Source organism: Solanum verrucosum, unplaced genomic scaffold (assembly GCF_900185275.1).
Source record: "Solanum verrucosum unplaced genomic scaffold, falcon-dt-bn FXZP01000488.1, whole genome shotgun sequence".
Classification (NCBI taxonomy): Eukaryota; Viridiplantae; Streptophyta; class Magnoliopsida; order Solanales; family Solanaceae; genus Solanum; species Solanum verrucosum.
Window position 1 is genome coordinate 112151 of NW_026020535.1, and position 23930 is coordinate 136080.

The 23930-nt window shown below is 31.2% G+C and overlaps 2 protein-coding genes and 1 pseudogene across 2 annotated transcripts; all 3 read right to left on the reverse strand.

The window, feature by feature from the left end:
- Window positions 1-8115: 8115 nt before the first annotated feature.
- On the reverse strand, window positions 8116-8823 carry LOC125809899 (E3 ubiquitin-protein ligase RMA1H1-like; annotated as a pseudogene).
- Window positions 8824-9403: 580 nt separating this feature from the next.
- Window positions 9404-9831, reverse strand: LOC125809902 (40S ribosomal protein S28-2-like). Its single transcript, XM_049489450.1, has one exon. The coding sequence runs from the start codon at window positions 9775-9777 to the stop codon at window positions 9580-9582; it is 198 nt and encodes a 65-aa protein (XP_049345407.1). The 5' UTR covers window positions 9778-9831; the 3' UTR covers window positions 9404-9579.
- A 1626-nt stretch (window positions 9832-11457) lies between these two features.
- On the reverse strand, window positions 11458-14596 carry LOC125809898 (putative late blight resistance protein homolog R1B-16). Its single transcript, XM_049489449.1, has 3 exons — window positions 12475-14596; window positions 11913-12387; window positions 11458-11464 (listed from the first exon to the last, which is right to left on the reverse strand). The coding sequence occupies exons 1-3, from the start codon at window positions 14594-14596 to the stop codon at window positions 11458-11460; spliced, it is 2604 nt and encodes an 867-aa protein (XP_049345406.1).
- Window positions 14597-23930: the final 9334 nt, after the last annotated feature.

Genomic DNA, 23930 nt, shown 5'->3' on the forward strand with positions numbered 1-23930 from the left:
ATGTGTGGGCTGGCGTGGGCTGGCGGATGCTGTACGAACTACTGGTGAGGTAAAAGAGAAACGACGAAAAACTCGTACTTGGACGCCGTGTATCCGTTGCATTGTCACGTCTTCCGTGAGCTCACGCTGTGTATTGTTGTTGTGGTGTTAACGTTCTGAAAAAATTGGATTCTTTTGTGAAGAAGAAATGACTTTGGGCCGGGTTGGGGTGTTGTAGTTGTATTGTGTTTGGGATGACAATATTGAATTGGAAAATGGGCTGGATTATGGGTTAAATTAGTGGGCTGCACGTGAGAATTGGGTTGCTGTAATGTTGAATGGAAAATTGGAAAGTGTTGGATTGAGGAAGGGTAATAATTGTGGTTAGATCCGCATTCAGAAAATGGCCACCTAAATTGCTCTCTCGGTCAATGAAAAAATTAAGAAGTTAGCCAAAATGAGTTTAATTTAGGGAATTTGACTAATGTTTAACCAAGACAAAATAAAATTGATTAATTAATGAGCTTCTTAATTTTAACGAAATAAGATAATTAACTTAATTATAAACTAATAAACTTGAAATTATAACTATAATTTAAACTAAAGTAAATAAATAAAGTACTTAGCTAAAATGTAAACCCCCTTTTTTTTAAAAATGATTTTCAAATGTACTAAATTACACACGTAATTAGTTATATAAAACATATTTATTATTAAAAATTTATGAAAGTGAAAAAACTATTTGAAATAACTAAAAAAAACTTTGTGAATTTCCATAAAAAGAATAAATTATTTCATGTCGTTCAAAATTGAAAAAGCTCAATGACTAATCTATATCGTGGAGGTCCAAAATTGGGTGTCAACAGATCATATGGGTGATCTCTTCCAAAATCCTACATCTCCAAGTGCTACCCTACCTAATGAATATGGCAGTAAGTTTATGCTTCTATTTCATTTCCCTTACTACACTTTATTTATTTGAAATATTAGTTCGATAGAATTGACTTTTCACATGATCATTCAATTATCTCATAAAGTGGTATTCTACATGTGCAGGTGGTAAAGACATCAAGGGTCTAATTTCCAAGAATAACAAATTTCCTGATGAATAATCAACATGATGATTCAGTTCTATCAGTGACAAAGTTATTTTCTCATATTGAAATTGCTATCTTTCATTGTAATTTTCTACAAACTATTTTGTTTCGTATGATTTGAATTGCTTGAACTATTGGAAAGTGAAAGGAATGCTTTATCCAAATTAAGAGAATGTATTTGAAATACTCATTTGAACTTGAAATTGTCTATCTTCCTTTCAAGTTCTTGCTCTCGTAATATTTGTCTTGTTGCAATCTTGTTTAATGTAGCTTTTCACTTACCTTTTTTCTCCTCCATTTCTCCAATTGTGCAAAACTCGTAATTTATGATAAATAAATCAGCTTAGACTAAAAAAATTTGAAGGAGGCAGAGGATATTACCTTGTTTTATGTATCTTCCTGTATTGCAAAAGCTATAATTGGGAAAATATTTTCATCTTTTGATGAGAAATTTCTTAACCTTTACTCATTTCTTCGTTTCCTTATTATGTATTGAATGTTTAAGATTGTAGTATATTATTACATACTTAAATCTTGTTTATGAAATTTTTTAATGATTTATGTTTGGATTATAAATCTCTTGTTTTGCTTATGTATTGAATGATTTTTATTTCTAATGAAGTGAGTCAAATTGTTTCTTTAATTATTCTTGTGTTTTAATATTTCTAAAAGGAGTGACTAATCCTAGGACTTGCTCAGTTACTTTGATTTGAGCTCGAGAGAGTGAAAAAAGAAGAAGAAGAGAGATTGGAAAAGATTAATTAACAAAAATTTGTGGTACTAATTGGGGTATTAATTAACATATCCTTACTTGATCACATATGTGTTGTTCTATGTGAAATTTGCCTCTGACTTATAGTTGACTAAATTATATTGCACATGTTCGTGTATATTTTCTCACTTGGAAGAGTGGATTTGGACGTTATTAACCATTACCATCGTTTAGGTAGAAAAAGAAAATAACTAATTAATAGTTGAATGTTTTAATTAATAGATGATCAACTAATATGAGACGGAAAGAGTAGCGTAAATGTAAGATTCACTTCTCACCAAGAGTCCTCCTTTCTTATTATTTTCCTTTTAGAGGTTAATAATTATTATGTATCCCTAGAATAATTTATTGAAATAGTAGGTTTGAAAGAAAACGATTCTTCTCTTCTTCCTATGCGGGACTTTTTGAACAACACTAATTTGACAAAAACCACAATTTTATTTATTTTTAGGTGGAATTATATCAATAAGGAACTATGCTTATGATATTAATCTAAGACCATTAATTGTTACTTGAACACATGGATTCATCATCTGAACAATTGAAACAATTAATACTTGTGTGAACCTCTTTTTATTTCGAGTGATGTGTCAGAATCTTTAGCCAACTAAGACTAGCGTTAAATTTTTGGTAAGTCTCAAGAAGTGTAATTAATACTTAATAAAATAATCTCATCCTTGAGATTCAAGAACTTTTTTGGTCTGAATAGGTTTTAATCATTAAGATCTAGAACAAAGTTTTAATATTAGTAAAAGGTATTTTTGTGTGAATAGTTTTCTTTGTGAGGTTCGAGAAATGGAATAGATATGGACTACAAGTTGATATTCGCCATTAGGAAATTCACACGAAAAGGAACGAGGAATTCTCAATGAAAAAAGCGCTCTCTAAATCTGTTTAGTATTTGCCATGAGGTTCTTACCATAATTGAATTTTCCTTTTAGGAAAAGGTAAACATATCTCCATATTTGTCTAGTTCTTTTTCTTGTAGGAAAAAAATTATGACTCTATAAATAGATGTTTATTGATTCTAGCTTGGTAGCATTCATAATGTAGTCGTAGTGGGCTTTGAGAGTTTTGTGTATTGTGTGAAGCTAGGGGAAGAATGTGTGAGACACAAGTATTACTTTAACACTTGTGTGAACCTCTTTGTATTCCGAGTGAATTGTGTGAGGTCATTCTTCTCTCGATTTTGTACTTTCTTTTATATAGTGATTTTTTCATCTCCTCTTGTGGATGTAGATCAGTTGACCGAACCACGACAAATGTTTGTGTCTTTTAGTATATTTCTCGTTTGTCTTATTACTCATCATCTTTTGAGGTTTGCTTTGCTAGCTTCTGCATGACACCTAATTATTTCAGTCCCAACAAGTGATATCAGAGTCAGGTTCAATGGTTTAATGATCAAATGGTTGAACCAGGTCAAAAATAAGTGTTCATCTTGACGAGTTTAGTTCTAACCGTAACATATTTGATAGTAATGAAGAATTTTGTTGGAGAAATATTTTCAAAGATATTTTTGCAGAGGAGATGCAAGTTATTGAAGATTATGTGAAGAATGTGGAGCAAATTTATTTTGTCAGAAATTTAGGCCAATGGAGATATTTGTTTAGTATTTGTCATGAGTTTCTTACCATAATTGGGTTTTTTTCTTTTAGAAAAAGGAAAACACAGTTTCCATATTTGGCTAGTTCTTTTTCTTGTAGGAAAAAGTTTATGACTCTAAAATTATATGTGTATTCCTTCTAGCCTAATAGCATTCACAATGTAGTCCTAGAGGGAGAATGTGTGAGACACAAGTGTTAAAGTAACACTTGTGTAAACCTCTTTGTTTTTACATTGAATTGTGTGGGGTTATTCCTCTCTATATTTTGTACTTTCTTTTATATAGTGAATTGCTCATATCCTCTTTTGGATGTAGGTCGATTGTTCAAATTACGTTAAATATTTGTGTCTTTTGGTATATTTTTCGTTTGTATTATTACTCATGGTCTTTCAAAGTTTGCTTTGCTAGCTTTTGCATGATACCTAGCTATTTTAGTCCCAACAAAACCAAACGTGAAAGTTGTTTTCCAGCAGTCAACTTTTCTAGTAGCTCTACTCTCGACTTGGATAATATATCCAAAAAGCTACGCTTTCGGCCATTCCACACGCTGCCTATGTAGAGATATGTTTATCTAAAATGGATTCTCTTTTTTGTAGTAAGTATCGAACATGTTATGCCCATTGACTAAGAAGCTAGGGGTGGACACAACAACTACATGGACCTCTTTCTTTCATCGGCCATCACTATTAGTCGTCTTTGTTATCACAATGATCACCACCATTACCGTCATCAAACATCTCTGTCATCACAATTACTATTATTATCAACCATTACTATATATCAAGCATTTGCTATATTTATGTTTTTTATCGACATAAACAATGGGTTAACATGATATAATTTATTAGTAGTTTTATATATTTTTCTCATAATAAAGGAAACAATCACTTATACATTCTTTGAGATCATTTAGTTTAAAATCAGGATATTCCATTGTGGAACCATAACTAGGGTTATAGCTTAGGATCAATTCACCTTCTTAATTAATGGGATAATTTACTTAGCTAAATTTGAGTGAAAAGAAGAAGAAATTGATTAATTTAATTCGTTTACGTTCCAATGGGGTGTGCAATACCCATAAATTTGTCATGTCGTTATTAGGTGTTTATGACATGCATATATTCCAAGCAAATTCTGCCAAATTTAAGGGACTATATAGGTATTATTGAGATAAAATTATATGTATAGTCCACTCTAAACATACTTATAAGCAGGTAACATATACTATATAAAGAAGCTTCTAGAGATAATTAAAGTGAACTCTGTATTAATTAGAGTTGCAATAACAAATACATCAAAACATTAAAGTGTTTCACCAATAAATTCATTTTTTTTATGTCCAAAACTAATCCAATGGAAGCTCTATATTATGTGGAACACCGGAAGAAGTTTTAGTATTGTTGGTACATCATGAAGCAAAATTTCTTACTGATCAGACTGTTAAATTGTTAGAGGCTTAGAAATATAAAAGTGACATTTCTAGAAATTTTTTTAACCTTTTTGTTTCTTTGATATAATAACTAAATGCCGTGTGATTTTTTTTTATATATAGAGAGAGATTGAAATGATATAAACTTTGTTATCACATTTATGATTTTAGCGGCGTCCATTTTTAAATTTCATTTATCTTGTAAATCTTGAACTTCTCTTTTTCCTTGTTATCATAGCACTTTTTAATTTTTACAAATTTATCTATCCTCGAAGAAAAATAATTCTACATTAGTGATGGATGTACAAGAAATTAGGATGACGGGAGGGAAGAGAAAGAGCACGAAAAAGACATGATAAGAGATGATTTGTCTATCATTATTATTTGAGATAATATTTTTTGTATTTTATTGGATGTAGTTAAAAAAATGAGGAGATCTAATTTTCATGAAAAAAACATTTTCCTTTCTATATTTTTTTTTGTTTTTTGTTGGATGTAGACAAAAAAAAATTGGTTTTCTTATACTTTGTTAGATCATCAAATTACATATCTATGAAATAAAATTACCTCAAAACATTTTATCCTATTATGTTTTGCTTTAATAGTATATAATATATATATATATATATATATATATATATATTCAATAGTTATTTGTTTCTGACAATTCATAAATAAATTGGAATAGTTTTTAGAAATATATTCTTTAGGATCTTCTCTGGATTTTAGTAATCCAATTACAACATAAAAAATAAAAAATAAAAAATACTATGTATAGCTTTTTATGTAACCAATCTAGTTAAGATTGCACACATTATTTATAATATAAGTTGATTAATATGTGTTATTTGAAAAATTAAAGTTCAGAAATATAACATGAACATTCTTACATATCCAAATGATACCTTTGTGTACAATATTTTTTTCCTAATTTTCACTGATTTCAAAGTACATGGATATATGTAGATACGGAAGTTATGGCTCCTGCGGTAATGTCAATGCTTTCCAAAGAAAAGAAAAAAATTAATGCAATGATAATCAGTGTCCACCGGATTCACATTGCTTTGAGCTCTTGGCACAAGCTGTAGGAAGTAAGACTATTATGCGTAAAGAGTTAAATATATATATATATAGCGATATAAACAGTAAGAGTTTACACTTATAGCTAACGTCAATCTATTTGGAATTAGGGAGTAGTGATTATTGTATTTATATATATCTCAGCTTGATAAAGGAATACTAAAATATTGATTAAATTAATTTTACATTCTAATAAAACATGTAGGATATTTTCCGTCAGCCATCAGTGAAGTGATGAATATGCCAGGTCTTACCATTAAGCAAATTCCAAGTCGTCTTCAAGTACATTATCCTTACAAAAATTAAAATGGTAAATTATGTATCATATATTTATGTTTGTTTGGTCGGGGGAAATTAATTTCCAAAAAAATAATATTTGTTATAAAGTTACTTTGCTTGGAATGATTTTTCATCGAACACTTCTAAAATCTACTTTACATACAATGACTTTAATTTTAATTTTTATCAAAATCGTTTATCAGATAAAATAATAATTTTACATCACTTCCACCAATAAATGTTTGGAAATTATTCTCGTCTTTATTCTAATTTTTTTTTATCAAAACTTCTATTGCATGCTTAGATATAGAAGTTATTTCTTGCTAATTTTATTTTATTGTAATGACTATTCGATGAAATAATACTGTTGTCCATCTTTAATTCAAAAGTTTTTAATCGTTCATTCATTAGCAACAAAAATGTTTTTTTATTAGATATGACTTGTGTCATGCGTTTATGTCACACCTAAAAAAACGATGATTTGAGATGATAATTATAAAATCCATGGTCCAACTCTCCTTTGATTTTTTTTTCTTCTTTCAGAAATGTCGTAGCAAAGATGAGAAACTTCAAGAAGAGAGAGAATATATTTGTCACGAATCCTCACGTGGTTCTCAACAAAGAAGTAGCTATGAACTTATGGGAAAATGCCTCATCTTCAAACAAATGTTCCAAATCAAATCCAAAGAGTCCCAGAGTTTCCACCAGTTAATACCAACAATATTTTTGCTAGTTCAACTCAGCAGCAGCTCCATCACCCACAACTTCAGGTTCAACCCAACTATCTCAACACATTTTTGTTCGCCCAAAATGATGTTGGTGATGGACAACAACAACGTGGCCCGTAATTTGGAACAATGGGTCCAAGAAGTCCATTTATTGGGAGCACTAATTATAGGTCTTGGCTGGCGTCTAATAGTGGGAATCATCATGATTACGGTTTTTATCATCATACTCAAAATGGTTATAGCTTAGATATCAATCCTGCCCATGTAACAACATATTCAGGTAGCGCAATGATAACTAATACAGATGTTGGAAATGTGACACTTAATGGATTTGGAGCAACAAATGCTAATTTCCAGCAAGATATTGGTGAACAAAACATGTTTGATCCAAGCAACATCGTCGCGACATCAGATGCAAATGCTATTGGGATGCATTTGTCAATTACAATTCTATGGATGATATCAACTTCCAAAATTCTACAACTCCAAGTGCTACCCTACCTAATGAACATGGCCGTAAGTTTTTGCTTCTATCTCACTTCCCTTACTAGTTCGATAGAGTTGACTTCTGAGATGGTCACTTAATTATCTCATAAAGTTACTTTCTACGTATGCAGGTGGTAGAGACACCGAGGGTCCAGATTTCAACAATAGCAAATTTCTTGATGAATAATCAACATTGTCAATAATCCAGTTCTATCGATCAGTTATAAAGTTGTTTTCTTAAGTTGAAATTGCTATCTTTCATTTTAATTTTCTAGAGTCTATTTTGTTTCGTATGACTTGGATTGAATGAACTTATGGAAAGTGAAAAGAATGTTTTTAGAGAATGTATTTGAAATACTCATTTGAACTTGAGACTGATTTAGCTCTCATAATTTCTGCCTTGCTGCAATCTTGTCTAACTTAGCTTTCCGCTTATCTTCTTTGTCTTCCGCTTCTCCAGTAATAGAGGTGTTACAAGGTGTGTAAGATTAATCCTTGTGAGTATCGCAGTCTGTATTCACTAGTTGTTTGAAGTTATTGGAGTTTTGAGAAAACTACAGGTCGTGGTTTTTTCCTCCCTTGAGCAAAGAGTTTCCATGTTAACATCTGTGTTCTTACTTTAAGCATTTACATTACTTCTTGTTATCAGTATAGTCAAGTGGTTAGAACAACATAAGACATGTCACTAAACAACAACATAGGAAAAAACAGACCCTGCTAAGTGATCGATCCGCGTGTGATAGTTGCCTTCTTAACCTTGGACTATTGCTTCCTGCTAGATTATATGAACTTGAATATGTATACAAATTAGTATTCAATGAGTTCCCAAACATTCGCGCATAAAAAATTTCCCCTGTTGTTGTGCCACCAGGACTTAGCATATGTTCTATATTTGTATAATTTCGATGATGATCATGAGATTGTTGGGATAATGGAGGCATATTATTATTGGGTATTAGTCCGTGACTCTTACATCTCGGAGTAGGAGGTCTTTGTGGTATGACTATACCAAGATTCAGGGCCTTGCCTGATGTTTTTGTAGCTTGACCGCGAGCATAGAGTGGAATCAATGTTTTTTGTGAGACTTCAGCTTTGCAAACAGGGCATTTTGGCTGTTGATTATCGATGTTCTCTGATGAAATGGTCTTAATATGTATCCATTTGTAGATACAAGGCCAACAATAGAGGTGACCACATAATGTAACAACAGGATCATGTACAAGATCCAGGCAAATGTTGCACTCGAAACCTCCAGGTGAATTTTCTTCAAGTTTATCAAGATCAATTGTGTTTCATTTTTCGTAGGAAATATCGCGTTGATCAAAGGTAGTTTCTGGTATTTGATCTTGAAAAATTTGTTCTAAGGCCATATTTGCCTCTTGGTATTGATTTATTTTGGTAATGGCAAGATGAAGAATGGTTAGAATTCAGGTTTTTAATACAATTAGAAGTGAGTATTTATAAGGACAAGAATAGTAGTTTGCAAACAATGATTCTTAAGGTTGTCACTTGTCAACATCACATTATGTTAAAGGGGCATGGCTAAAAAGAAAAGGCCCTACACATTATTAAACAACACTATATCATATTAGTCAACTCAGTCTTAATTTATGCGGTACTGTTCGATTTGATATAGCGTTTAATAAAGAAATGAAGATTTTTAAAATATGTGGTGTAAAACAAATCTTTAATATTTGTGTCATTATAAATCATGTCATTAAGAATAATAGATGAATCTAAAGCTTTTTTTTTTTTTTTTTTTTTTGTAACATCAAAATATGTTCTTTTTATTGGTTAATAACCATTTTGAATTCTAATAAAACCATTGCCTCTGAAAAGCACCAATATCACACATAAGGAACACTGGAAAAAGATTCAACTTGATAGATGGACGTCCATCCAGCAAACACGAAAACAAATAAGAACCATTACTCGTTGCCATTGACGCAATGCTAGCAAAATTTTAACATAAAAACAATTCCAGAAACATAAAGTGCACCAAAATCAACATATCCAAACTTAAAGAGTCTAAGCAAACAAAACCAAAGACTATTAACTAGGGAATAAAGCCCAGTCATTAATCAAGTACTCAAGGAAATTTCGATATGGCAATCAAAATTATGGGCTCAGCGCAATCTCCTGGCCTCCCTCTCAGACTCCAACAATGTGAGAATATCACCCTCTCTGACTGGTCCCTTGACATTTCTCATGATAAACCTGTGCTGGTCATCAAGAAACTTGACTCTAACCTGAGTCACCTGCCCCCTAGATCCAGTACGACCCATGATTTTAATCACAATTGCATGCTTGGTTACAGATTCCATTCTTCCGGTGAGAAAAATCTGCTGCTGTATGCTGCTGCTGTGTATCAGAGAATGGAGAATTTAAAGCTTTTTCAATCATCGAAATGTGATATTCTTTTTGTATCATACTGAAACACATGTGTTACATAAATTGGGACAAATGAACTATCACACACATCATAATTAAGTGATTTAATGAAGTTGAAAAATTAATATTAATGGATCATGGTTAAGTGAGAGGAGTTTTGTGCAAACACGTCTTTTATCTATCTATTTGATTTAAACAAGTATAAGTTTATCATATTAGAAATATGATTAGGACCTTATATTAGGCCCCATGATAAGAATCTTAATCTAGAAAATAACTTTTAGTCAATAAAAAGTAGCACTAGTTGCGTTCAAGGAGCTACCACTTGATGAACTTCCACAGAACCACATCCCATAAGTTCAATAGTTTTCACACTATAAGAACTAGATGTTTTTTTTCCGCGTGAATCAATGAAAATTTTATGTTATAAAACATGATTTTTTCCATTTTGATTTTATTAAACTAATTCACTAAGAAAACCCATAACAAAACATAAGTTCTCATTGAAATACTGGAAATAGTCACTTGGAAATTTATGAGTTTTAGGAAATTATGCATCAAAACTTAGGAAGACGCGGCTCATATAGAAATTTGTTGTTAAATCATAATATATACTTTTACATCTGAATATCTTTATTGATTTGGTTAAAATTATAATTAAAAAAATTACAATACAATATATATAGATTCACATAAATTTAATACTGTAGTTCAATTATTATTATTATATATTAATCTAAAATTATTATAGAAGCTTCTAAACTCTAAATTCAGATCCAACTAAGGAGTGAATATACATAATGGGGGTCTGGGGGATGGGAGAAAACATATGGACGGTGTGACAAAAAAATAAAAGAAATACTCCGTCCATTCCATTTGACTTAGTATTGTTTGACTTAATACGATGTCTAAGAGAAAAAAAAGATTTTAGAAAATTATAGGCTAAAACAATTTTTATATATTTATATAATTGTAAATCATTTCATTAATTAAGGGTAGATGGAGAATTTTAAGTTAAATTATTTTCAATTATAATAAAATGACATTTTTAAAGATGGATTATGAGAATAGAGTGCCACGTAAAATAAAACGAGAAAATACCACTTTCTCCTTCCCATTTTATATGTTACCTTTTTACTTTGCACTTACATTAAGAAATAATGTAACTTTACCCTTCAACCCTTATTTAATGTTTTCTTAAGTCAACTTTATAACTCCCTCCGTCCCATTTTATATGTCATTTCTTTCTATAAATAGTTGGACCACAATACTTGTCATTTTATAAAATTTATGTATAAATTACCATATTTTACCTATTATACCCTTGATAGAGTAGTTAATTAATCTTGAAAATATATTCATCATTTATTATAAAATTGACTTAAGAAAACATTAAATAAGAATAGAAGCAATTTGCAATCATCCTGGAGTACCTAAAGAACCACTGACAAATGGCTATACGAAAGATCATATACAATTAAATTACAAGCCATTTGCAATCATCCTTCCCCCTTATGCAGAAAAAATGAAAACGAACAAAACAAACACTCACACATTCGGCTTCTGATTTGACATTTATTTCAGAGAACTGGCTAGTCCTCAGAACACCTTAACTACTCGCTGCAGAAAAAAAAAGACGCAAAAAAGGAAAATAATATGTTAGATGTCCCATAATTAAGGAACAAGAGAATATTATAGCGAGAATGAGCATGCAGGTATAAGAACTTACGCAGGCAAGAAGCAACTTCTTTCTCAAAGTCATCATCATTATCTACATCTGTTGTCACACTATCAACATGCATCATCTTCATCTGTTGCCACACTATTGAAAATGCTCGCCACAAAAGATGAAAAATGAAATGTTACACTTCCCAAAATCAAGAATGAACATGCAAGTATAACAAGTTACACAATATTGGAAGGATTCGAATCAAACACAATGACAGCATCAAGAACTTTTGTTGAATTGGTGCAATTTGACTTACTAAAGCTATTATCCAGATTATTATCGAGTTTACTATAATGATGAGTTAAATATTGTTGTAAATCAAGGAAGAAGATGTCTTACTAAAGATCACGAGTATGGACCTCGATAGAGCTTCCATAGTTGTCTTGAATGTCCTGTTGAATTTGCTTGGCGGAATTCCCAACAGATTGTTGACAGTACTGTATATCAATAAGAGCTAGTGTGGTTATATCTGCAAAATCTCGAGGGATTGAATCCAAATACTCGCACTCTCTAAGAAAAAGTCGTTCAAGGTACGGAAAGTGATCACTACTAGCTCTCCAGTACCGAATGCCTACGGTATCCAGAAACAAGAACTTCAAGTGAGGAAACCCTTCCTCAACTACTTCCCACTCCTCGCCTATGACGGCATTGTGTGATAATTTAAGGACCTCGAGTTTGGGTAATTTACCAACAATGCTCAAATCCTTCCATGCCAAAAGGAAATCTCCTCTAAAAGTTAAACTCTTAAGGTTTTGTGGAAAAGCATCTGGAGGAGGTAAGAGTAAAGTTGGAGCAGTTCCCCCCAAATGTGTCTCTCTGCGAATTTCCTTCTGAAACCTCAGAGGTTCTTGCGGAGTAGCAGTGTTTTTTAGAAAGCAAGCAATAGGTGGATTATAAATACCAAATTCCAATTTCTCGAGCTGATATAAGTAGCGAAAATCATACAGGTCCTTGCGATTGCGGAAGTCCTGTGGGACGCCAAATACTTTCAACTTCTTTAAATTGGGAAATAGTCTAAAAAAAGACCCTGTACAATACCAAGGATTCAATTGATGGAGGCATTGCAAACTTTTCAAAACCAATCTGTTCTCTGTAGGCTCATGACTCCGCAAGTAATTCCAGCCCATACACAGCTTCCTCAATTGTGGCATCGTTAAAATTTCCGATGGTAATATGAAAGGATGAAAAGATTTAAATGGAAGGTAAAGTTTAAAAGTTTGCAGAAAGCATAGGCTTGATATCGATAGAGGAATGTCTATTATTGATGAGGGAAGAGCTTCTTTCGATACTCGATACATCTGTAAGCAAGGATTAAAACACAAAGATAGGTATCTCAAATGAATTAGAGAAAGTACTCCACTGGGAAAAACAATTGGGCATCTAGTCAAAGCAAGATCTAGTACTCTTACTAGCTTGAAAGACAATTCCAGTGTGACGCATTTGAATCTACACAACCTGATGATAGAATGAGCCTCACTGTTACGACACCAAACCAATTCTTCCTCATTATGGATACTGATCCGACTTCGACTCTTAAAGGAACACTGCATGGATTGTGCACATGAATTTTGATCACTCTTTCCTCTGATAACATTCACAAAATTCATGTTTCGAGCTTCCCTCAAACAGAGTTCACGGGTCACATCATGCATTCCACAACTTTCTATTGTTCCACGAAAACTAAAATTGTGGATGAAAATTAAGCTTCTATCTATAAGTTCATTTATACATGTTGTTGCCACCTCTTCTATGCTTTTTCCCTCTTCTTCATTCAAAAACCCCTCTACAGCCCATAACTCAACAAGTTTATTTACATAAATCTCTTCATCCTCTGCGAAAATTGCAAAATATAGAAAACATGGTTTTAGGTGAGAAGGCAAGTGATGGTAACTCAAAGCCAACACTCTCATGCATTTTGCTTCAAGATCTGTGCTTACCACCGAACTTACATTCTCCGCAACATTTTGCCACTCATCCAATGTTTTACTGATTTTGGAGAGAAGTCCAGCAATCACAGTAATTGCTAGAGGTAACCCTCCACATTTTAATGCAATTTGTTTCCCAATATTTTCAAATTCAGGAGAATAAGAACCTTCTTTTTCAAAGATCTTTTTGTGTAGTAAATTCCAACTTTCGTCAAAATTCATGAGGCGCATGTGATGAGGAGGCTTACCTGAACTAGCATATTCAGCCACTTCCACATTCCGAGTAGTCAGGAGTATTCTGCTTCCATTAATACAGTCTGGGAAACATAGTTTTATATCATCCCAAGCTTCTGTAGTCCATATGTCATCAATGACTACCAAGTATCTCCTGCCTTTCAGATGCTTTTGCAGTCGGTCCGCTAGCTGATCATCAGGTTCATCACTTGTCAAAGAAAGAAGGCCTAGGAGTACATTTCTCACACAATACTCTTGTGAAACAGTTGCTTTTGCACGAATATCAAATCGAGACATAATGTAAGGATCACTATAGAGTTTTGCAGCCAAAGTTGTTTTCCCGATACCTCCCATCCCTACGATTGAGCCAACTTCTAGTTCCCTTCCTCCTCTAGCAAGTTGATCCAGCATCATCTCAAATTCATTTTCACGGCCAACCATTATATTCTCGGGCTGCTCGACAGCATGTTCAGGTAAACTGACAAGTGAGCTAGTTTGTGGTTTTAGATCTTTCATGCTGTCCGATGTTGCCATCCACTGTTTCACGGTGGAATCAATGCATTCTAGTGCTTGTTCCAAGACGAAAAAAATCTCCCACATAGCCCTGCTTCTTTCCTCCAAATTCTGTGCTAAAAAAACATTTCTTGATTCCGAGTCAACCATATCTTCTGTTGTGTATGCTACCTCTACGATTTCAACTTCCAAGATTGTTAACCCCTCATGATCGCCCATTATATTGCAGGATTTCTCCAGAATAACTCTCAAAGATTTGAGCTTTTCATAAAACGGTTGCAAATCACATCCAGTAAGTTCCATTGATTGATGTATGGTTCTCATAAGGGAAGTAACAGCAGCATAAGCCATATATCCAAAAAAATAGAAATATCTCTCAGTATGAAAATGGACAAATTGCCACAAGTTATGTAATTTTTCAGTTTTTAAGAAAACAAAAAATGCAAAGTTCTTTCTTTTACTAGCTATTTCCATCACATTTCCAGCTAGGTCCACCAACCTTATCATCATGTAGACAAAAGCAGAGACCAAAGTTAAAAAAGAAAAAGGCAGGACTCTGACAGGAAAAAGTAGAAAAATTTGTGATAATTCATTATTAGACCCTACACATATCTATTCATGAATATAAGTATGTTTCTTACATACAAGAGATTGATGATTTTAATGAGTCAATTCCCTAAATGATCACCCAAGTTTAGGGAATTGCCTTAAAATATTATTTATGTTTCATTTAGGATCAAAATATCACTCAACTATCACTATTTTCCTCCAAATATACTTGACACTTCAAAAGTCTCACTCTCTCCCATTGGCATGACATGTCATTAAAGTCATTTTTTTAATAATAGGCTTAATAATTTATCAAACTCATTTAACTAAAATAATGATCTTATTATTTTCTAAAAATAAAATAATATATATATATATATATATATATATATATATATATTAGTTTATTAAGAAGAAATTTTCATACTTGATAATCTTTTATCATAATTATTTTTTTTATTTTTTTATGCTGTGAAGAATAATTTTTTAAAACTTACCATAATGTCATTAATTTTGAATAATTATGAGAAAATATATTCAAAAAATATTGATATATATAAATCACTTATGAATGTCAACTTACATCAATGAATCATATATTATATAATGGATCAATAATATTGAAAATCTATTAACTATTAAAAAATAATTAATTGGGTGCTTTGAAATCCATATATCTTACAATATCTTTCTTTGAAAAGAAAATAGAAAGTGAATAATATTTATATTAGAAAATAAAATTTTGATCTTTATTTATCAACATATTAATCTCATATAATATGTATATTATTGAATTAAAATAGGCAATTCAATTAATTATTACTTGTATTTCATGAATTTGGGATTATATAAGAATATATATTGGTGTTTAATTGTATGAGAAGTTAAAATATAATATAATATAGAATAAAAGAATAAAAATTTAAATTAAAAAAAGTTAAATAATAATTTTCTCTTTCTTACCAACTTTTTTGTCAACCTTACAAATTTATTTGAATATTTTTATGAAAAAAATTGCTTAAATTTTTTGAATAATTTACTTAGGAATTTTAAAAATTGCCAGGTAATAATTGCACAAAAAGTTTTTTCATTGAATTTTGTTTGGTAAAAATATATAAAGGAATTAGATTTTTTTTTAATAATCTTCATAAATTCTCATGTAATTCATATATTTGTTTTGTAGAGACATAAGTTTGATGAATTAAATAGGTCTATTATTTTTTAAAATGATGATTTAATGACATGAAATATCAACTAGAATAGAAGAAGACTTTTGAGCCATTTAGTATTTGTTTTTGGATAAAAAACATGATATTTTTCACTTTCTATTTTTTCAAAAAATATAATAAAATGGTACGCATGAATTTCAAAGTACTTGATTAATATTATTGTAACCGTTAATTGACCTTTAATATTATTGATTCATTATACAATTTATGATTAATTGATGTAAGTTAGCATTCATGAGTGATTTGTATATCAATATCTTTTTTTGAATGTACATGTTTATAAATATTCAAAATTGATGATATTATAGTACGTTGTAAAAACCTATTCTTCATAACATAAAAAAATAAAAAAGTTTAATTATGATAAAAGATTCTTAAGTATGAAAATTTATTCTTAATAAACTAATATTCTTTTTCTAAAAAAAATAATACGATAATTATTTTAGTTAAATGAGTTTGATGAATTAAATTACTCTATTATTTTAAAAAAAATCTTAATGACATGTCATGCCAATTAGGAGAGAGTGAGGCTTTTGAAGTGTCAAGTATATTTGGAGGAAAATAGTGATAGTTGAGTGATATTTTGGTCCTAAATGAAACATAAATGATATTTCAAGGCAATTCCCTCAACTTGGGTGACCATTTAGGGAATTGACTCTGATTTTAATTCCATTGAAAGCAACTTCGTAGAATTTTCCAAATCAAAGAGGGAGAAATATTAAGATCCAAGTAGGAATTTCTCTATTCCTAGTTCGATTCAATTAACCAAGCATAAATATCTCTTAATATACATGAGAAGTTTAGACTCTAAAAGTCAAATCAACAAAATATTGATGGGCTAACACATGAAAAACTACTGAGAAAATCGCCTAATTCCTGTAAATTGGTCCTTAAATGCCCAAAATGGACTCTAAAAATTATCAGACCATACGTATTGCTCCCCCAACTCCCTACTGAGAGTTCTGTAAAGATTTCGATTAGAAATCGTCCGTAAGTCATATCACCAATATATTAATGACTAACACACACGAAAAAAATAAGAAAATTGTATAATTTCTTTAAATTGGCCCCTAAATGCCTAAAATGGACTCTAAAAGTTGTGAGACTGTACGTACTGCTCCCTCGACTCCCTACAGAGGGTTCCGTAAATGTGTAGCAAAAAAATCGTTTGAAAGTCATATCACCAAATATTAATGGGCTAACACACACAAAACACTGAGAAAGTCGCCTAATTCCTGTAAATGCCCAAAATGAACTCTAAAATTGTGATACTATACGTACTGCTCCACTAACTCCCTATGGAGGGTCCCGTAAAGATTTTACAGAGAAATTATTCGGAAGACATATTACAAAATATTCATGGCTAATACAGACGAACTGAGAAGATCACCTATTTCCTATAAATTAGCCCCTGAATGCCCAAAATGGACTCTAAAAAGTGTGAGACTAACTCCCTACGAAGGGTTCCATATAAGTTGCACAAAAGAAATCGTCTGAAAACCATATCACCAAAATATTTATGGGTTAACACACACGAAAAACTAAGAAAATCGCCTAATTCTTTTAAATTGGACCCTTAATCCCTTTACGAGATTAATTAGAGATGCGCGCGCGCGCGTGCACACACACATATATATAAAGAAGAAGCTAGTTGTAGGGCTTGATTGCCATAAAATACTTAGACGATGTGGGTGACGCACATAGTGAATCTCATGAATTGACTCGTGGATCATTGTGATATTGGGCCATGAAACTTAGTCTGAGGGAAAGATTGTTGGGTGTGAGATTGAATTTCCACATTTGAGAAGCTATATATAAGGTGTAGGATCTCTTAAGGGAAAATTTCATATATGACAAACGTATTTAATGAAATAAAGCTCTATAGGTATAGTTTAGTAATTACATTCAATGGGTATAGTTTAGTTTGCTATGAAGCATTAATTTTGTATATTTTCTTTTTAAAAAATAATTTATACAATATTTTTTTTTTTAATAAATGGATACATGAGCGCTAACTTCAGTAATAAAAAATTTACATAATCCCATGATTCAAGCTAATCGTCCAAAATCAAATATTTTTCCAAAAAAAAGTTCTATAGCAATAGAAACACCATAACAACTGGGTTCCTCAAACGACTGAAGCATACGATTAATCAATATTCTTGTATATTCAACACTAGGTAAGCGTTTCTTTCAAGGAAACTTCATGTTTTGAACGGCAAGAAAGTATACAATTGATTTTTATAGTATATAATTGAAATTTTGGAAAACGGATTATTTTTGTTTTTTACATTCTAATGGTTCGCAATAATTTAATTTTGTTTATACAAGATTAGATAAATTTTATATTAACAATTCAATTCTAATTTTTTGTTTGAAAAATTGAATGACACAATTTGTATATATGAAGTGTATATGATTCGACAATAATGGTGTGCTTTAATTTGATAATTTTTGTTGTTGTTGTTGTAATTTTACTGTATATATAAGTTATACGATTTGTATATTGTTTAATTGATAATTGTAACATCCGACAATTTAAAATGAATATGAAGAAGCTTGAAATTTGGAAATAGTCATTTTTTTGGAAAAATTTAAAATCTGGAAATTTGGCAGTCCAGAATCTGGAAAATTTGGCTAAGTTCAAAAATCTGGAAATTTGGCTAAGTGTGGAAATCAGTGAGTTTTTGGCCAACTTTGAGCAGTCGTAACTCCTAGCTCAGGATGAGTTAGGAGTAGTTTCAGTTATGGTTTCGAAACTTGTGGAATGATCTTTCCAACACCACCGAGTTTGCTCGATTCCGAGTTCGTATGAGCGAGTTATGCCCTTTGAAAGTTGGGGCAGATGGCAAGGAGTCCGTCCGGAAATTTAAGGGCATTTTAGTCTTTTCACAAATAATTTCTTTTGAGCTTATATTGTTGTATTAGGCTGATCTTTGGATCATTTTGTCCCATTTTGAAAGAGAAAGAGTTAGGGTTCAAGAGAAGAAGAAGAGAAGAAGGAGAAGAAGAAGAGAAGAAAGAGGAGATCAACAAGATTTGTCAAGATCATTGTGGATTTTCATCGGGGGTGATCCCTATCAAGGTATGTGAGTCTTTAGTGTGGGTTTATCCTTTCCCCCCACATACCAACCTCGTTTTTATGATTTGAGAAGAGATTGGATTTGTTGTTGAAGTTGTTGAAATTGTTAATTGTTGTTGATGTTGTTAGTTGTGTTGTTGAAGTTATTGTTGGTTGTGGGACAGGATTGGGCTGTGTATTTGAGTTGTGATCTATTGTATGTTGAGAGATTGATGATCCTTAGTGTTGGTTGGTTCATACCCCCACACACCAACTCGTTTTTAATTCCAAGAGAAGATTTATTGGTTGTTGAAGTTGTAGTGGTGTTGTGTTGAAGTTCTTGCTGATTTAGTACAGATTTCTGGCTGTGATTTTTGAGTTGAATCTATTGTATAATAAGGGTCTTTATGATTCTAAGTGTTGCTGCTGAAACCTTGAGGTTGAGAGGGTTTAGAATTGGAAAGAAACAAGGGGAAAAAGTCGGATTTTTTGGAAAAAAAGGGGTTGGGCTGTCGCACCTCTCCTAGTGCCAAGGACACCAATCCTTCCCTTTCATTTACCATTTTTTTCATACATGTTCCTAGGTATTATACCTATGTTTGCTAGTTGTTTCCAACACTCCAAGGTACTTCCAAAAGTCAAGTAAAACTACAAGTCAAGTGAAGTTAGTTTCCAATTCAAGTGAAGTTAGTTTCCAAGTCAAGTGAAGTCAAGCTTAGAAGTAAGTAAGTCAAAGCAAGTCTTTAAGGTTTTCCAAGAGTCTTCATTGAACGTTTTAACTTCATTCTAAGGCTCAAGTTCCAAGTTAAGTATTGAGTTTCAAGTCAAGTCAAAAGTTAAGAGTTTCATGTTAAGTTAAGAGTTTCACATTAAGCCAAGAGTTCAAGTAAAGTAAAGAGTTTAAAGTTGAGTTCTTTTCTCAAGGTTATTAGGGAACTATGTATTCCCAAAAAAAAAAAAAAAGGTTTTAAAGAAATGTCTTTACATCTAAACAAGGTTGGAAACTGAGATTTCCAAAGAGCCTTCGGGCTAGTTTTTGAGTAATTATCTCATATCAGCAGGAAGAAATATGTTTTAAAAACATAAGAGCCAGTACATTTTTGGGAGTAGTATCGAGCATCGAATTGGGGGAGCGTTCAAAGAACCCACAGCCACCATAGAACCATGTTAGCCACCATGGGTAGAAAAGGATCATACTTTTTAGATGAATCTTTTTCAGATTAGACTAGTGGATCCATTAGACAGTTCAGATCTTATACCTTTGGCCGGGTATAAGATGCTCTGGCAGCGTGAGGTCGATCGCTGTATCATCACTATAGCTCTTATGTGATGGTTGTCGGTTAGAGAAACTCCCACAGCAGTTATTGTATTTTTCATACACAGAGATTATTGTATTTTTATATACATCAGTTCATTGTATTTCTATATACATTTCAGGCTTATTGTATCTTTGTATACACACAGAGTTTATAGCATGTTTTAAACAGTCTTTCTTTATATCGCACTTGTTTTAAATTGCCTTATATTGAAAGAAGTCAATCAGGTTGAGTTGAGTTGAGCCAGGTAAGCTATTCAGTTTCTTCCAGATTTCCTTCTAGCCTTTGTTGCTTAGTTTTCCAGCTTGCATACTCGTACATTCCATGTACTGATGCCAGTTGGCCTGCATCGTTTGATGATGCAGATTCAGGTACCCCGGATCAGCATCCTGCACGTCGTTGATCCAGCTGAGCACTCCAGAGTCAGTGGTGAGCCTCCTTGCATTCCGGAGGACTCAATTATTTTGTGTTCTTAGTTTTTGTTTTATTAGGATGTTGCGGGGTCTGTCCCAACATCCATCTCAGTATTTTAGAAGCTTCATAGACAGACAGTCAGTCAGTTAGTTTTGAGTCTCTCATCTATATATATATATGTAAATATTCTATTTTGAGATTCGAGTTGCCTTTATGGCTATATTTTATAAGTTAAGTTGTTTTGTAATATTGCATTGCATTGAGTTATTCTGTTGAGGTTTCCGATGAGTTAAGAAAGCCAGGCCAAGGGTTCGCTTGGGGCCAGAAATGGTCTCCGGATGCCGGTCCCGCCCAGGGTGTAGGCTCGGGGCGTGACAATAATATTGTATAAATGTAAGTAATTGTGTAAAATTCTTATACCATGTATAATTGTAAGTAGTTGTATAAAATTACTATGTCAATTATACATATGAATTGTATATGATTCGATTAAAAAGGTGTGCTTTAATTTGATAATTTTTGGTGTAACCTAACTGTATATATAATAATGTAAGGTTTGTATATTGTTTAATTCATGCTATTGTATATAACTTACAAAATATACAAATATATATATACAATTATGATTTAAGCAGAAAATATACATATACTTCGAGCAATTTTGTATATAACTAACAAAATTTACAAATATCTATATACAATTGTGATTTAAGCAGAAAATATACATATACTTCATACAATTTTGTATATTACTAACAAAATATACAAATATCTACATACAATTGTGTTTTAAGCAAATACTTGATGTTCTTCGTATTTGTCTTGATCTAATGAAGGAGACACAACCTCCTCAGAATCACTATCTTTGGCTTTCCTCTTACTTCCTCCTTCAACAATTTTAATGTCGCTTGCCTTGACATTGTTGATGACTTCTGAAAGTGCAATTGGGTCTTTTTTTTTTTTGGATCTCAATTCTTCAATAGATTTTTTTTCCATAGACCCTGCATTGACTCCAAAATCTTGAGTTAAACCGAGTGAAAATGAAGGTTGATTATTAAAAACTTTGACATGCAATGACGTACCTCTCGTAATCCTCTTAGATGGAGTCGAATCATCCATTTTATTTTCTGTAAAAATGATAATCTAATAAGTAATGAGGGAATTTTGAGAAAAAATTATCCAAATACTAACAAGCACAATACATATACAATTGCAAAATGAAAAAAAAGAAGAGGTTCACCTACGATTTAGGCGGTTACCTGCAAAAAGTAAAACACGATTGGAGGGAGAAAGTGAAATTCAAATTTCAAACTGGAAGTGAAAGAGTTATTTTAGGAGAAAAATAGGAAATGAGGAGAGGAGAGGAGATGAGAGATAAATTTGATTTTGTATAAAATCATATACAAAGGCTGATGAAGGCTTTGTTGATTCGGTATACAAAGAGGTGGTGGATCCCATTATTAATGGCAAAAAAACTGAAACTGTATTTACTGACAGTAAATAAAGTAAACTATACCCTACCCTCAATGACTAATAACCTAGTAATATTTGCCAACTCGCGTAATTTTTCCATAATGTGTGAGACTTTTTGAAAAAAAAAAAAAACTGTGCTAACTTGGTCAAAGTGCACAATATCATACTCTATTTAGAATATCTTTGGGCTAATTTATCCGAACAAAAATAAATAAGGCCTAAATCTAAGACCATTAGCCGTTACTTGAAGACAAGACATTCATCATTTGAACTATTGAATTATGGGAAAATGCATAAGTACCCCCCCAATCTATACCCAAAATCTCTGAGACACACCTAACCTTTACTAAGGTCCTATTACCCCCCCCCCCCCCCGAACTTATTTTTTAATTAATTTTTTACCACTTTCGGCTTACGTGGAAATATAAACCAAATAGGTTGAAAACTTTGTTCAACACGCGCCGGGCCCCATTTTTTCAACTTTCTAAAAAGTAGCTTTTACACTTCCCAAAATTTCAAAAAGCTATCCTATTATTTATAATCTACTTTGTTAATATATTTTTAGTTAGTTTATAGATTTTAATGTTTATATATTTTATTTCAAATTTGGGCATGTAAAATTTTGTAAATATTATATATATAATTTTATTTTATTTATAGATAAAAAAAATTATTTATAATCTACTTTGTTAATATAATTTTAGTTAGTTTATAGTTTTCAATGTTTATATATTTTATTTTAAATTTGGGCTTGTAAAATTTTGTAAATATTATATATATAATTTTATTTTATTTATAGATAAAAAAATATTACTTATAATCTACTTTGTGAATATATTTTTAGTTAGTTTATAGCTTTCAATGTTTATATATTTTATTTCAAATTTGGGCTTGTAAAATTTTGTAAATATTATATATATAATTTTATTTTATTTATAGATAGTTACACTTTTCCAACTTTATCATAATTGTAGGATACTTATAAGACTAGAAGGTACTCTCTAATAGTGCATATAATTATTTTGTTTGTTCAAACATGTTTTTATTTGTATGCAACCTCAATTTTTATATCAATTATGTAGAAACTTTAATAGTGAATAATTTCGATCATTATTATTAATAGAACATAAGAAGAATTATTACTCAAAATCTTTACGTTAATAAAAATATAAATTGTTGTAACTATTATTTATAGATGATTAAAAAATAAAATTGGGAAGAAAATAGTAAGTAAAAATTACACGTTATATTAAATTATCTTTACATTAATAAAAAAAGAAATTGTTGTTAGTATTATTTGTAATATAATTAAACAAAAATAACAATGGGAAGAAAATAATAAGTAAAGATTACACGTTGTATTAAAATAATAAGTATTAAAAATTATGATAAATTTTATAATAGTCATAACCGGAATTTACGCAATAATTACTATATTAGAATACTAGAAAAATTGATAAGTTCCTCGACATCTAATCATTGATTAAAATTTAAATTATTATTTTCTTCTGCAAAAGTTTAAGAGATTAAATTAATGTTTTAAAAAATAATATATCAAACTGATTAATTAATTATTTTCAATGATTAATAAGAAAATGTATATAGCAAGTACATGTATTATTATTACATTATTTATATCCACT

What these genes read in the sequence shown, in the direction of transcription:
- LOC125809898 (XM_049489449.1), bottom strand. Translation starts at nt 14,596, where the DNA reads ATGGCTTATGCTGCTGTTACTTCCCTTATGAGAACCATACATCAATCA. An exon ending in GCTCGAGAAATTGGAATTTG is followed by an intron (nt 12,388 to 12,474) that starts GTATTTATAATC and finishes AAATTCGCAGAG; the next exon opens with AGACACATTTGGGGGGAACT.
- LOC125809902 (XM_049489450.1), bottom strand. Translation starts at nt 9,777, where the DNA reads ATGGAATCTGTAACCAAGCATGCAATTGTGATTAAAATCATGGGTCGT.